Source organism: Xyrauchen texanus, chromosome 13 (genome assembly GCF_025860055.1).
Source record: "Xyrauchen texanus isolate HMW12.3.18 chromosome 13, RBS_HiC_50CHRs, whole genome shotgun sequence".
NCBI lineage: Eukaryota > Metazoa > Chordata > Actinopteri > Cypriniformes > Catostomidae > Xyrauchen > Xyrauchen texanus.
The window spans coordinates 498594-513743 of record NC_068288.1 but is presented as its reverse complement, the minus strand read 5'-3'; the positions used below and the strand labels follow the sequence as shown (position 1 = coordinate 513743).

The window sequence follows — 15150 nt, the reverse complement described above, 5'->3', positions numbered from 1 at the left end:
TGATGATGAAAATATGATGATAAAATATTGCAAGATATTTACAGTGCAAGATATAAATAGAAGAAATATCTTGAGAATCTGTTCATAGAAGAAAATATTAGATATGGATTCATCTAATTCAATAATCCAGTAGATTGTGTATTTCTCCACTTGAGCTGCGTGATTTGAACGCGCTAACACCGGCAAAATTAACCTCTTTAAAACTGGCTAAATAACTCCTTCAAATGCATCCTATATATGAGGTTCATCAGTATATCCACAACATTTATGGAACAACTTGCATCTGCAGTTATTGCGAATGAACGTGAACTTCAACTAAATGACTCGCTAGTCAGAATATGTGTAAATTGCGTTGTGAATATGCGGTTTCCATAAGAAATGTGTCATATAATATGCGTTCACGGAAAATTATTAGTCTAATTAAGAATACGGTGAGCTAAATTATAAAAAGTAGCTAATACTTCAGTCTTCATTATTATTTCAGGAGCTCAGGTGTGTACATAGGCTTACTGTATGTTTGATACATTTTTACAATATAAAATGTTTAAATAGTGTGGTCGGTTACAATTTGAAAATTTTTTTGTCCAAGTATTTTATTTACGTTGACAATGTGTGTAATTTCTCTCAGAGTAAAACTGACTAAAATGTATGAATATGCCTATGACATTATGAATTATTTACTATTTTTAAAGGACATTTTAGTCAAATGACAAACTATGACTAAAATGAATAACTTAACACTGGTACAGCCTCGGTTAATAAGCAAGTGAATCTGTAATAACACTGTAAACTAAAATCATAAAACACGCAATAATGATGGGGATAAAATATACTTTATTTAACATGAAAAGAATATGCTTAAATATGCAATATAACAATTACAATAAGTCAATTTCAGAAGTCATACATATTAGTAAACATGCACAGTAACTTCCCCCCGACAACGTTGATACATCGCGATAGGTAAACCAAAATTTCTTAAATAGTGCAGCTTTAATACATGCTGGGGAAAGTCAGCTTTGTGTATCAAATTTTTACAATGTTTTCTCTACTTTAGCAACAAAATCTCAATGATCTCACTGCATTGTCAAACAAACAACTAGTAGCCAGTGCTGTATCATTTGAATAATCAAATATTAGCTGTAAAGTCTCGTGATAAACAGTGTGCTGGCTCGTGATGCATAACTGACATTTTTAAATTGGCACATTACATGAAACTACAGACGTTACTCTTTTGACATACAGATTTCAAAGTAAAAACTGGTTTTGTATCTGATTTGCATCTATTTACCAGATGCACTTTTGGAATATTTACTAACATAAAATAATTTATCTGAAATTGTTGCCATCTTTTGACGTCATGCTTTGGTAATCTAACCCTTAAATGAAAGCCTAGAGTCTCTTGATTTTAAGGACAGTGGGTTTAAATTAATTGAAATTACGCATAGGTTACGGGGACAGCCAAAAATTCAATGTCCTTAAATGAGGACTCAGGGTCACGCTAGGTTAAAAAGCCACTTCCGTTTCTATGACTGAGGTTTTCATCTGTTTGTGTCTAAGCATATGTTATGTATATTGGTGTGTGTGACCAGAAATTCAACAAAATATAATGACATTAGCCAGCTAGAGAACTTTTACCTAGGTGATATTTAAATCACCAAAACTTTAAAGGCAGATGCTATTTGCACCCTGGTGCAAATAATGGCTTATGCTATTTACACCCCAGTTTAAGTAGTGGCAGATATTATTTGCACCCCAACCCTGGTGAAAATAATGGTCGATATTATTAGTACCCATATTTAAATACAAACATGCAGTATATGGGCATCACTGCAGCATGTTTATTGTGTTTAATTAGTGTCCCACGGACACTCTTCAACAACCCCTACCCCTTAACCTTAGAAAAAATTATCTTGGTTTTACTACAGTAACCATAGTTTCACCATGGTATTTTGTAGTAAAATTATAGTAACCACAAAATGAACCATTGCAATCTACTCGCAAAAGAAGCCGAGCCACGGGAGTACAAGGAAGGGTAAACGGTGTGTTCGACAGACCCCACTTCTTGATCAAACTCTTCTGCATTCCCCAATATTCACCATGACCAAATTACTGTGATGAAATCAACATTTATATTCATTTTTGTTTATTGTTGTAAGTAGTATTAAAGGTAATATTAAGAGTGGAAAAAAAGTCAGATAGTAAAAAAAAAAAAAAAAATGTGGGATAAAAGACTGAATTGAACCAGTGTCGCTAGGAATACACCCCAAGCCACTGCAGTGACACCTATTATCTAGTTTGTTATATATTACTTTGGTTCCACCAGACTATTGGGGTGCAAATAAACTGCACTGTGTGACAGCTGCAATGTACACTGGGTGCAAATAGTCACTCAGAATCTTAAACCGCAGAGTAGTAACAGCACAACACTGGCACGATAGGACATGTGACAGGACCCTCAACGGGCCTAAAACTCTCCCATGCTGGCCCTGTGCCAGGGGGCCATCCTTATTGTTGAGCCCAAAATTAGTAGATGTAGAAATTGACATTTAAGCAAGATTAAAAACCAATATACAAGTTGCTCCCAATGGCAGGCTAGCGCCTTGCATGGCAGCTCTGCAACCGTGTGTGTGTGTGTGTGTGTGTGTGTGTGTGTGTGTGAGAGGGACACAGTGTAAAGCGCTTTGTAACCTTTAAGGTTAATAAAAAGGCGCTATATAAGTGCTATCACAGGGCTATATGATATCTAGCAAAATGTATAAAAATGATGAGTATTACAGTCAGAAATGGGGACCTTGCTAAGCCTGTGCTGGTCTATGACTTGCGAATGTCCACCCTCATCGTGGTCGATGTAATTTAAAATACATGTTGTTAAACCCCTTCTTTTTACTGGATGGAGCAACAGCTCTGTGTCTCAATGTGTTATGGATATTTACCAATATCATCTGCATAAACTCCAGAAAATCACATGTGAAAAGTAATTTTTACCCAAGTCGTGAATAGTCCATTTATTATAATTAAGCAATGTAATATAAGCAAGAATTTTGATATACTGGGCAGTGCCACTCTAAATCGTGTTATACTGTGTCTGTCAAGTGCTTGTTCCTCCTAATTTATTTTCTTTATTTAATTTTTTCTTTCTCTAGAGTCTTGCTGAGCTGTCAGCCCTGCAGGGCCTAGAGGAGGACCATACCTTCCAGAAAGAGGTGGCACTCAAAACTCTAGTCTTTAAGGCTTATAGGTGAGTATATGGCTGTTTTCAATTATTTTTATCCACAATGACTGCCTACGTGAATGTACAGTGCATTCAGAAAGTATTCAGAACCTTTCATTTTTTCAAATTTTGTTGTGAAAAAATGTTTTTTTTTTTTTTTTCTCACATCAATTTACCCCACAATGACAAAGAAAAAAACAAATTTTTGATGACTGCAAATTTATTAAAAGGTAAAACTGAGATATCACACTGACTTAAGTATTCACACCCTTTGCTGACACTTGAAATTTAGCTCAGGTGCATCCCATTTCTCTGGATCATCTTTGAGATGTTTCTACACTTTGATTAGATTCCACCTGTGGCAGATTCAGTTGATTGGACATTATTTGGAAAGGTGCACACGTCTATATAAGATCTCACAGCTGAAAATGCATATCAGAGCATAAACCAAGCCATAAGGTCAAAGGAAATGTCTACAGAGCTCAGAGACAGGATTGGATCGAGGCACAGATTTCGGGAAGGCTACAAAAAATTGGCTGCTTTGAAGGTTCCCAAGAGCACAGTGACCAAACTGAGCAATCGTTGGAAAAGGGCCTTGGTAAGAGAGGTGACCAAGAACCCAATGGTCACTCTGTTTGAGCTCCAGAGATCATGTGTTGAGATGGGAGAATCTTGCAGGACAACAAATACTGCAACACTCCACCGATCTGGGCTTTATGGCAGAGTGGCCAGACAGAAGCCTGTCCTCAGTGCAAGATGCATGAAAGCCTGCTTGGAATTTGCAAAAAAGCACCTAAAGGACTCTCGGACTGTGAGAAACAAGATTCTGTGGTCTGATAAAATGAAGATTGAACTGTTTGGCCTCAGTTTCAAGCATCATGTCTGGAGGAAACCAGGCACCGCTCATCACCTACGCAATGCCATCCCAAAGGTGAAGCATGTTTGTGGTAATATCATGTTGTGGAGGTGTTTTTAAGCAGCGGAGACTGAGCAGGGTTGAAGGAAAGCTGAACGCAGCAAAATACAGAGATATCCTTAAAGAAAACCTGGTCCAGAGCGCTCAGGACCTCAGACTGGGCTGAAGGGTTACCTTCCAACAGTACAATGACCCTAAGCACACAGCCATGACAATGCAAGAGTGGCTTAGGACAACTCTGTGAATGTCCTTGAGTGGCCCAGCCAGAGCCCGGACTTGAACCCAATCGAACATCTCTAGAGAGACCTGAAATTGGCTGACCACCAATGGTCCCCATCCAACCTGACAGAGCTTGATAGGATCTCCAGAGAAGAATGGTAGAAAATCCCCAAATCCAGGTGTCCAAAGCTTGTCACATCATACCTAAAAAGACTTGTGGCTGTAAATGCTGCCAAAGGTGCTTCAACTAAGTACTGAGTTAAAGGTCTGCATACTTATGTCAATGTGATATTTCAGATTTTTCTTCTTAATAAATTTGCAAAGTTATAAAAAATCTGTTTTTTGCTTTGTCATTATGGGGTATGGAGTGTTGATTGATGTGAATGAAATAAATAATTTAAAGCATTTTAGCATAATGTGCCATAATTTTGAAAAACAAATGAAGGGGACTGAATACTCTATGAATTAATAATACGTGCTATTAAATAAAAATAAATGTGTAAATAAACGTGCTATTCTTAACTCTAATCGTAGCACAGACTGTGTATAGATAGTTTGTTTTTGTTTGAATAGAGGAACCAAGGATCATTTTGAAATTTAAATCTGTGTGTGTTCCAATGTTCTGGACAGGTGTTTCTATATAGCTCAATCATATGTTCTGGTGAAGAAATGGAGTGAAGCTCTGGTTCTGTATGAAAGGGTTCTGAAAAACGCCAGAGAGGTCCAGTCCAAAGCCAAGAGCCTCAACAAAAGCTTTATGGTACCACACACCACTCATCCACATTATTCTTTTTCTGTGCTGTGACAGTACCATGGTACAGTGAAGGTATCACATGGCGATACCGTGATACAGAATGTTTACCATTCATATACCATTCATATAATTTACTCCATAGTACCTCGAATACTATGGTGCCACCATTGTACATGTACATAAAATATGATATTGCCTTTGTACATGTGCAAAAAAACTATGTATTGTACATGTGCAAAAACTATGGTATTCCAGGGGTAATGCTAATTCCTATTCCTGAAGATTTTTCTTCCTTGTGGAGTTTTGTTCCAACCCTTATTAAAAACTATTTGTACCAACTAAACAAGGTCTTAGTTTGAAATTACGAGCTGGTGTTAAAATATGGGTTAGCTGTGGCTCAGGTGGTAGAGCGGGTCGGCCACTAATCGCAAGGATGGCGGTTCGATTCCCAGCCCACATGACTCCACATGCCGAAGTGTCCTTGGGCAAGACACTGAACCCCAAGTTGCTCCCAATGGAAGGCTAGCGCCTTGCATGGCAGCTCTGCCACCATTGGTGTGTGAATGGGACACCGTGTAAAGCGATTTGGTAACCTCTAAGGTTAAAAAGGCGCTATATAATTGCAGACCATTTATGATTGATCTAAACTCTGTAGAAAGGTAGCTCTCTAACAGCAATGAAGTTCTTTAATTTAACCTGTTGATACGCAATTCCCACGCACGTGGTGGTGACGTCACTCTGGTTATATTTAATATAAAACGTATATAAATGTAATTAATGTTTACAAATTATTAATCTTTTCAAAAGTCTAAGGGTTCAACGTTGATATCCGATCACTGTTTCATGATAGCAATGCTCCAGAAACAGCTATTTAGTTATTTGTGCCATGAGTACAAATGAAGACATGCAATATCAAAACGGGACTTCATACTTTTGTTATGAAAAACGCGATCGCCAGATAAATCTGTTCGCCATACTTGGGTCAATTATCCATGACAAGCATTCATTGAAAAACATCCAATCGCACTTTTTGTCCATATAAATGATAAATCTGAGAAATATTGATATATTCTTCATTGTTTACATGAGATCTCGCCTGAAAGAATTATCCTTCGTCGTCGTTCTTCAACAAACTTTGCAATCTGAGCAGCATTCATGTTGTAAAACTGTATATTATCTTATATATTAGAGTCTCATAAATAAAACGAGCCTGTCTCCAAAGTCTATTTTTTAAATTGCGGCTAAGTTTTTTATTCATAATAGCCAAGCAGTGCAGTCAGATTTTGTGTCGACTTGAAAGGCGGAGCCTTTATTTTTACTTTGTACACCGGCAGCGATTTTACAGAGAAAAAACTAGCAGGAACCTAATTTTTTGTTAGATCATCTTCAAATTTAAAACAACTTCTTTGGACTTGTGGCTTTGAGAACATTGTATTTCTGGGTTGTCTTGGCACTTTTATTATTGTTTTTTTAGATTATAAAAACATGTTCAGCACAAAATATTTCCATTACTATAAACTTCAGCTTCTCTAACTTTAAAATATATCAACATATATTAATTCTGAAACTTGGAAAATAAAGCCCAAAGTGTCCTCTTTCAAAAGATACTACAACTGTGTCCATACTCCAAAGGGTCCAGTAAATACAACCATTTAAGTTCAAGTATGTCATTTTCATGGTTTGTGCTCAAAAAGGGGGTGTGTATCAACAGGTTAAAGGGATAGTCCACCCAAAAAGGAAACTTCTGTAATTTACTTACCTCATGTTGTTCCAAACCCATATGACATTCTTTCTCCATGAAAAACAATGTAGATGTAAGGCAGAATGTTAGAGACTGACAGCCTCGGTCACTATTCACTTACATTGGATCTTTTGTCCATACAGTGAAAATAAATATTCACTGAGCCCGTCAATTTGCCTTACATCTACTTTTGTGTTTCACAGAAGTCAGTCAGTCAACTGGTTTGAATAATATTAGGGTGAGTAAATGATGGAATTTTTGTTTTTGGGTCAACTATCCTTTTAATTAGTCCAGTGTTGCCCAATTCTGGGGCCATATTACAGAGACATTTTAAAGCCCAAAGTATAATTGGATTTTGGCACGAATGCTCAGCGTACAGTGGAATGCAAGCCTGTCAAAGTATACTCCATTTTATGGTACACGAATGCATGCTACGACTGCTGGACACTTTCTCTTCAAGAGTTTAGAACCAAAAAGATGTCTTTGCATTCCTTCAGACCAGCTTTTTTTTTTTTTTTTATAGATCTTGAAGGGAGGTTTCAAGCTTCTGGCACCCCTTATGATATAATATTAGGAGTAGACTTTACTCTTTTGATGGACTCAGTCCTTGATCATAGTGAAGCAAATGCATGCAAGTAAAGTTTTTATATCTAGGTATTTCATCTGTTGTTGATTGCTCAATTGGAAACATTTTAGTCTCAGATCACACCCTGGTTAGTTTAGAGGTGTTGCCACATTCAGAGAAAAATAAATTATATAGTTAGCGCTTTAATGTATCCCTTTAGCCAAATCCTGAATTCCAACCAATGCTAAAGGCTGAAATCAATGTCTATATGGAGACCAACTGGACCTCGGTGTCCTCTGTGGGCGTGGCTTGATGGGCGCTACAGGCAGTTCTTAGGGGCCGGATCATACAGTGTCGCAATTTACCAATTATCATAGGCCTCAGAATTTACACAATTGAAATACAGATATAATACTATTTTGTCACAGAAGGTGGAATTTTGACTATGCAGGGCAAGACAGTCATACTTTGAGTTGTGGGACAAAGCAGGGAAACTTTTGGCTAGATATTTAAGGCAGAGAGAATCTTTTTCTACCATTCCCTTAGTGAAATCTGCTGGTGGTGAAATATTTACCTCAGCCGTTGATATTAATAATGCTTCTAAAGTTTTCTATCTTGATCTCTATAGTTCCACGTCTTCGTCTACTGATGAAGCTATTAGAAACTTTGTAGAACCATTAGAACTCCCTAAACTGATTACTGAGCAAACAAATTCTCTTGAATCTGAGATAACCTTGGAGGAGCTTGGCGAGGTAATTAAGGCATTGCCTACATGCAAGGCCAGATGTCTTTGCCATTGTTTTTTAGATCTTATGCTACAGAATTGGCTCCATTTTTGATATAAGTTTATATGGAATCATTAAAGAATGGAAAGCTTCCGTGTACCATGACACAAGCCCAGATCAGTCTTATTCTTAAAAATGACAAAGATCCAAGCAAGTGTAAGAGTTACCGTCCAATTGCTCTGATCCATCAAGACGTTACAATATTGTCAAAAATTTCTGCTAATCGATTAAGTAAAGTTATGACATCTCTTATACAGATAGATCAGGTTGGGTTTATCCGGGGTCACAGCTCTTCTGATAACATTAGGCGTTTAATCAAAATCTTGAGGTCAGTGGCGAATGATCAGACTCTGGTCACTGCCATCTCACTTGACGCTGAAAAGTCATTTGATATGGTAGTATGGGATTATCTTTTTAAGATTTTGAAAATGTATGGGTTTGGGAGTATGTTTTTTTTTTGGATGAATTAAGTTGCTTTATAGAGACATGTTAGCGGTGGTGCAAACAAATAGATTAATTTCAGATAGTTTTACTTTGGATAGGGCCACTCGGCAGGGTTGCCCTCTTTCCCCAATATTGTTCTGTCTTGCCCTGGAAACATTAATAGCCGCAATAAGAAAGGAGGATGATTTTCCAGGGGTGGTGGCGGGAGGTGTGGCGCATAAGCTTATGATATTTTATTATTCGTCTCCAATAGGGCTGCACGATATTGGAAAAAACTGACATTGCGATATGAAAAAATACTGGATGACTTCACCAGATGACATGAATAGCTCTATTTGAGAAGAATGAATTATTCTAGAATGATTGGGGTGATTTTGTAGGGAACTGCATCTTCATGGAAAAGAAACTGAAAATGACTTTTTACTTTGACTTATTTTGGGTAGATTATTTTATTATAATAATTAATACACTGTTTAATTCACCATGGTTCCATTGTATTCATGTAATTCAAGATTACAGGAGGCTTTATCTCTGTACTCCAACCAGGTTAAAACGGAGCATTACACTAAGGAAGTTTCATTATTACAATAGGGCATTAATGTGAATGACAAAATAAGTAATTAAAAATTTGATTATATTACAAATTAGATTACAAACCTCTTTTTTTTTTTTTGTTTTTTTAAAGAAATGTAAACAATAAATATCTTTCAATTTAAACCCTTTTGGGGGAAAAGTGCAGCTACACACCAACCCTGCGTGGTTTACAAAAATACAACAAAAAATAAAATGTTTCTAAAAGAAATAACTTAAAAAATAGTTGCGTGATTGTATTACATACCACTTGTCAAGCGACCGGATCATGTTTTTAAAACCCTCTTTGGTAAACGTGTTAATTGGTACCATGTCTTTCGCAAGGTGAAATGTTACTGAATCTGTGATTTATTAATTTTTTGTATTTTTTTTTTTTTCGGGACCTTTCTCGTATGGTACTGGCAAAGGCATCTGAAATAGTTTTTTGCTTTCGACGGCATTTAGATCTGGCTTTGCACTCGACATGCAAAGATTTGTGGCGCTGACTTAAATGATCAAACAGATTGGTCATGTTTCCTCATGTTGTGGCAACAATTACAAGATAATCTCAACAAAGTACCTGTTTTTGGTCAACATCATCCTGTCTGTAGACAAAATATTTCCATATAACTGACAATGTATTTCATTTTGCAACGAAATCCTCCATTGCTTTTGGCGCAAGCAGAGCCTGCACGTCAACAACGTGCATAATAATAAACTCTGTGTATCTATGAACCCATAAATCGGAGTAAATTATGTAATATCAGACAGATATTATGCTACATTTCCTATTGGAAGAAAAAAAAAATGTATACTATGTTTATCTTACTACATCGCACGTTCTGCGATGTGACTATTGCGGATGCGCACATTGCGATATCGATGCTGAAACGATATATTGTGCAGCCCTAGTCTCCGACACTTCTAGGTCTATGCCTTGCCTCCACAGAAATATTAATTCATTTTCTAAGTTCTCAGTATACAGAGTCAATTGGTCTAAATCCAAAGCTTTGAATCTGACAGCATACTGCCCAGTAACGGCTTTTCAGCCAAGTGCCTTCCTGTGGCCCCAGCAATGCATTATGTAATTGGACATTTTATTCCCATTAAATTTGTCTGATTTAATCTAATGTTAACCCCTTAATAAAAAGGTTTTTGTGCGGTGTGGGCAGGTGGGCTTCATTACATTTATCTATGATTGGGAAGGTTAACATTATTAAAGTTGTAATCCAAAATTTAACTACCTGCTACAATCTCTCCCTATTGATGCCCCCCTCTATTATTTCAAGCAATTTGTTAGTATAGCAAAGTCCTTCATTTGGAATTTACATTTTGACATTTTGACTATGCCTACCCAAGATTTAGTTTTCTTATTAGGCATTCGGTTTCAGATATTTGGCTCATTGGTTACTTCCGTGTGAGAGAGCCCCTCCCTGGTTTTGTATTGAACAGGAGCTTCTTGCCCCTATTTCGCCATTGCAAAGACTTCCTATCAAAATAATCAGAGAAGTTAAATTACACCCCGTTATCTCGCATTTGCAGTCTTTATGGACAAAAGTGTCCTGAGAATTTTTTTTTAAATGTTGCCTTGAGCATATGGCAGAACCCAAAATTATGTATTAATATATCCTTTTCTGCTTATCAGAGTGGATTGTGAGGGAGGTTAATATACTCCGTGACCTATATGAGAGTGGAGTGTTGAGATCTTTTGAAAATTTTATTCAACATGGGTTCAACTAAAGCAGCAAATACTCTGGGAATGGTGAATACTGCTTTTGAAAAGGTCATGAGACATCATTGTTTTACTCCCTGCTAATTCAGAGTCTATCAAGAGAGTATGGGAGAAACATTTCAGCTTGGTTTTGGAGGATTCTAAAAAACATCAAGTCTACATCTAGAGATGCAAGTGTGTGCCTTGTGCATTTCATCGCTGGCGATGCCAATCAGAGGATGGCCCATGTTTTTTGGTGGTGTGTTTAGATCCAGGAATTCTTGTTGAAGATTCAGAGTTTTGAGTGTGAAGTGTTGGGCACTCGGGTTTCGGTTTGCCCCAGACTCTGTGTTTTGGGCGATGGGGTGGTCATTGATGTGGGGAATAGACACATAGAGAGAAATAATGTTTTGGGGTTATGGGACAACTATTTGGAGTTTTTGGAGGTCTCTTGGGGTGGGATGGTGGAGAGTAGTATAGTTTTAAATGTGTATGATTATTATATATAGTTTTTTGTTTTGTTTGTTTGGCTTTTTTTGTTGTTTTTTTAGTGTATACTCCTGTGACCACAGGGATGTTTGTTGGAGTTCGGGGCAGGGTTGGGGATTGGGAGGGGTGGTTGTGGGGTTTAAATGTATATTATGTTTATATGTTTTTTTCTTTTCTTTTTTGAAAGAATTAATAAAAATATGAATTACAAAAAAAATATATTTTTTTAGTTTTGTTGTTGGTTTTGCCTTGATGTAGATTCTAAGCGATTTAATCAGTTTTACTAGCTCAGGTATATTCATTGAGAATTCTACGAGTTTTATTTGAGAGAAATTGTTTTGGCTTCCAGTTTAGCCATTCATGATGTTCTTTATTTCCTATCAGGATCTCCCTGATGTTCAGGAGCTGATTACTGAGGTCAATGCTGAGAAATACTCCCTGCAGGCTGCAGCCATCTTGGGTGGGTTGTCTTGGGTAGCCATTTAGTTTGTTGTACAAGAGTACAGTCATTCTCAATGGGCTTTATACAGTCACTGTGTTGACATTCCGCCCTGACCCACATGTTCTAGATGTTGTTTTGAAAGCTCCATAAGCTTCAACTGACTGTGACATTGCATTTGTTTTTTAGACACAGAAGATATTGCTGAGGTGCCTGCACAACAGCAGATTAAAGACAACACGGTAAGAGAGGAGGAATTAAAAAGCTAACCCAATATTTTCAGTTTACCTCATTAGGCATTATTACTTTGCCCTAGGTTACATCTTAGCATTTTTCTGTTATTTGGTTGCTAAGATTTACTGTCGCAAAGTCTACAGTTTAAAGCGAATGTTTTTTCTATTAACCTGGAATAACACAAACACAAGCTCAAGGCCATCTCTAGTTGACAATGCAAGACAAAACATGCAGATATTAACTGCTCCCCACATATATGGCAGAGGCGGCACACTGTGGAATGTTGCTCGGCAGACTACACTACTCTTGTTAAAGGTGTTTATAGAGTCATGTTTGTGTCAGGTTCATGGTGTGCGGCAGAAGGGCTTGGCTTTTGCCTTAACCTGGGTGGCTATCATAATGAGTAAATTATTTGTATGTGAATGTGACACAATTTTGAATGTGGTGAAATGGGAAAAAAAATTTTTTTAATTATGTGCTGACCATTGGACAAAATAGCAGAATTGTGTGTGGATTTTAACATTGTGTTAGGGGGAGTGGTGTTGGAGTCGCAAGTTTGAATCTAGGGCGTGACTCCAGCCAGGTCTCCTAAGCAACCAAATTGGCCTGGTTGCTAGGGAGGGTAGAGTCACATGGAGTAACCTCCTTGTGATAGCTAAAATGTGGTTTTCACTCTGGGTGGGGCTTGTGGCGAGTTGTGCGTAGATGCCACGGAGAATAGCGTGAAGCCTCTACACGCGCTACGTCTCCGAGGTAACGCGCTCAACAAGCCACGTGATAAGATTTGCGGATTGACTGTCTCAGAAATGGAGGCAACTGAGATTTGTCCTCTGCCACCTGGATTGAGATTAGTGTCTATGCCAAAACAAGGACTTAGAGCGCATTTTGAATTGGGTGTTCCAAATTGGGGAGAAAAAAATTAAAAATTACAAAATTTGGTGTTAGATGGAGCTTAGTATCCCAAGATCAAATTAGTAAAAAAATCTTCACATTTTACCCTTTGCTTATTTACTCCTTCAAAATACAATTATAATGATGAAAAAAAAGAACATGCAAGGGGTGGGGTATTGCATAGAATTTTATGAATGACAGATTTGTATTCTGCGAAAATCTGCAGAGCTTTTCGAGTTTGGTGGGCAGAAATTCCATGTTGGTCTAATGATGTGGAAGTCTTTGAATTGGTTAGAGAGCTGTTTTTCTTGTTTATCCACAGCCTCTCTCTGAGCGATTGGAGACTTTCTGGCTGGACCCCGCCCTCCTGAGCAAGCAGCCCAATCTGGTCCAGTTCCCTCCAGACTTCCAGCCAATCCCATGCAAGCCGCTCTTCTTTGACCTGGCTCTCAACCATGTGGCTTTTCCACCACTTGATGACAAGGTTGAGCAGAAGGGCAAAGGTGGCATCACTGGCTACTTCAAGGGCTTCTTTGGCTTTGGAAGCTAAATCTAGCCCAACATTTTGTTTGGACCTGTTTGGCTGTATCTGTTGTCCTCTTAATCCTGTTCTGTCTTCTAGAATCTGAGTTATACATCCTTTTAGTCCCAAACCATTTCCCCAAAACCTGCCAGTATAAATTTGAGAGAAGTCAGGGTAGTCTGTTTGCTTGTAAATTCAGATTGGCTGAATTTGAGCTCAGCTATATTTAAACACCCTCTACACCTGGAGGAAAAAATATTTGTTTGATCTCCAAGGAGTTTTTTGTTTATCCTAAACTCTTGAATTAAGATGCCTTCATTTGCTTAGATCTGATATCAGCACATAATGCAAAAGGTTAGCTTATCTCACTGAACAAGTCTACACTTTGCACAGCTGAGAGATGAGCTTAGAATATTTGTTCTTATTATGTTAAGGTTTTATTTATTTAGGGTGTTTTGGTGCATGGGCTTTAGTGGTCAATCGTCTTAGCTTTCAATCATTATAATGACAAATGAAGAGCTTCTTGTACCAATGTGAGACCAAACCACTATGAGAGGATGCTGCTTTCATTTGAATGCTCAGCTGTGACACAGACCACAGATCTGGTATGTAGATGAAATGGACTGTGTTAAACAGTCTTTACCATTAACTCTGATCTCTGCAAATAAGATGATTTCTGTCATCTTGCATGGGACCCTCAAATACAAACTCATATCAAAGAATTGTTATGTAATAACCTGTCAATGAAGCCATAGAGAGAAATTAAGCTGTTTGTTTGTGTCCCCTGTAATTGTTAACTAAAATTTGCTTACTACCAATGTTGCTATTTTAGTCTGACATGATGCTGATCACCAGAGTTCACTAGTATCAAAGTTTATCCCTGTTATCTCTGCTTGATTTGTAACTTAGAATAACCCATTTCTGATTGCAGATACATTTTGCCATTTTCATTTTATTTTAACCATTTGGTTTTTTTTCAACAATGTTGATGAGAAATCATGTTTAATCTTCAAATGCAAGGATGAACATTATGACAAGCTGAAAAAAAAATGGATTAGTTATAATAAAGTAAAAGTCATTTTTGTTTTAATTTGTTGAAAGGCTCCTAATTAAAAATAAAAAATAAGTGAAAATGCAACTTTTCCTGTGTTCACTGTATTTGACATGGAGATAAACTGAACTGAAAAAAAAAATATGTAGGAACATCTGAAAAACTAGTGAAAATCTTAGTGCCAAATGGGCTGTTTTGAGTATTTCTGTAGTTGCTGATCTCCTGGGGTTTTAACACACAACAGTCTATAGAATTTACTCAGAATGGTGCCAAATACAAAAAACATCCAGTGTGGGGCAGTTCTGCAGATGGAAATGCATTGTTGATGAGAGTTCAACAGAGAATGGCCAGACTGGTTCAAACTGACAAAGTCTACTGTAATTCTGTAATGCTATTCTGAGATACGGAATGGTGCTGTTTTGACGGCACGAGGGGGACCTACACAATATTAGGCAAGTGGTTTTATTGTTGTGGCTGATCCGTGTATACACGCACTTAGGAAATTATGTTTGAGCATGAACCTAACCTAACTTAAGCTATTTTATTTCTCAGGTCATTTAAAAGAAATTGTTATTAGGATGATTTTATAAATCCTTTAAAAGTT

The 15150-nt window shown here is 37.4% G+C and overlaps 1 protein-coding gene across 1 annotated transcript in view; it reads left to right on the top strand.

The window, feature by feature from the left end:
* The window catches only part of srp68 (signal recognition particle 68), a 102832-nt gene extending 88205 nt beyond the window's left edge, over nt 1-14627 (top strand). The window contains exons 12-16 of the mRNA XM_052140407.1: nt 3147-3241; nt 4980-5109; nt 11793-11868; nt 12037-12089; nt 13295-14627. Coding sequence (XP_051996367.1) covers nt 3147-3241; nt 4980-5109; nt 11793-11868; nt 12037-12089; nt 13295-13522 — 582 coding nt within the window. The 3' untranslated portion in view covers nt 13523-14627. The remainder of the gene's footprint in view (nt 1-3146; nt 3242-4979; nt 5110-11792; nt 11869-12036; nt 12090-13294) is intronic.
* The last annotated feature ends 523 nt before the right edge of the window (nt 14628-15150 follow it).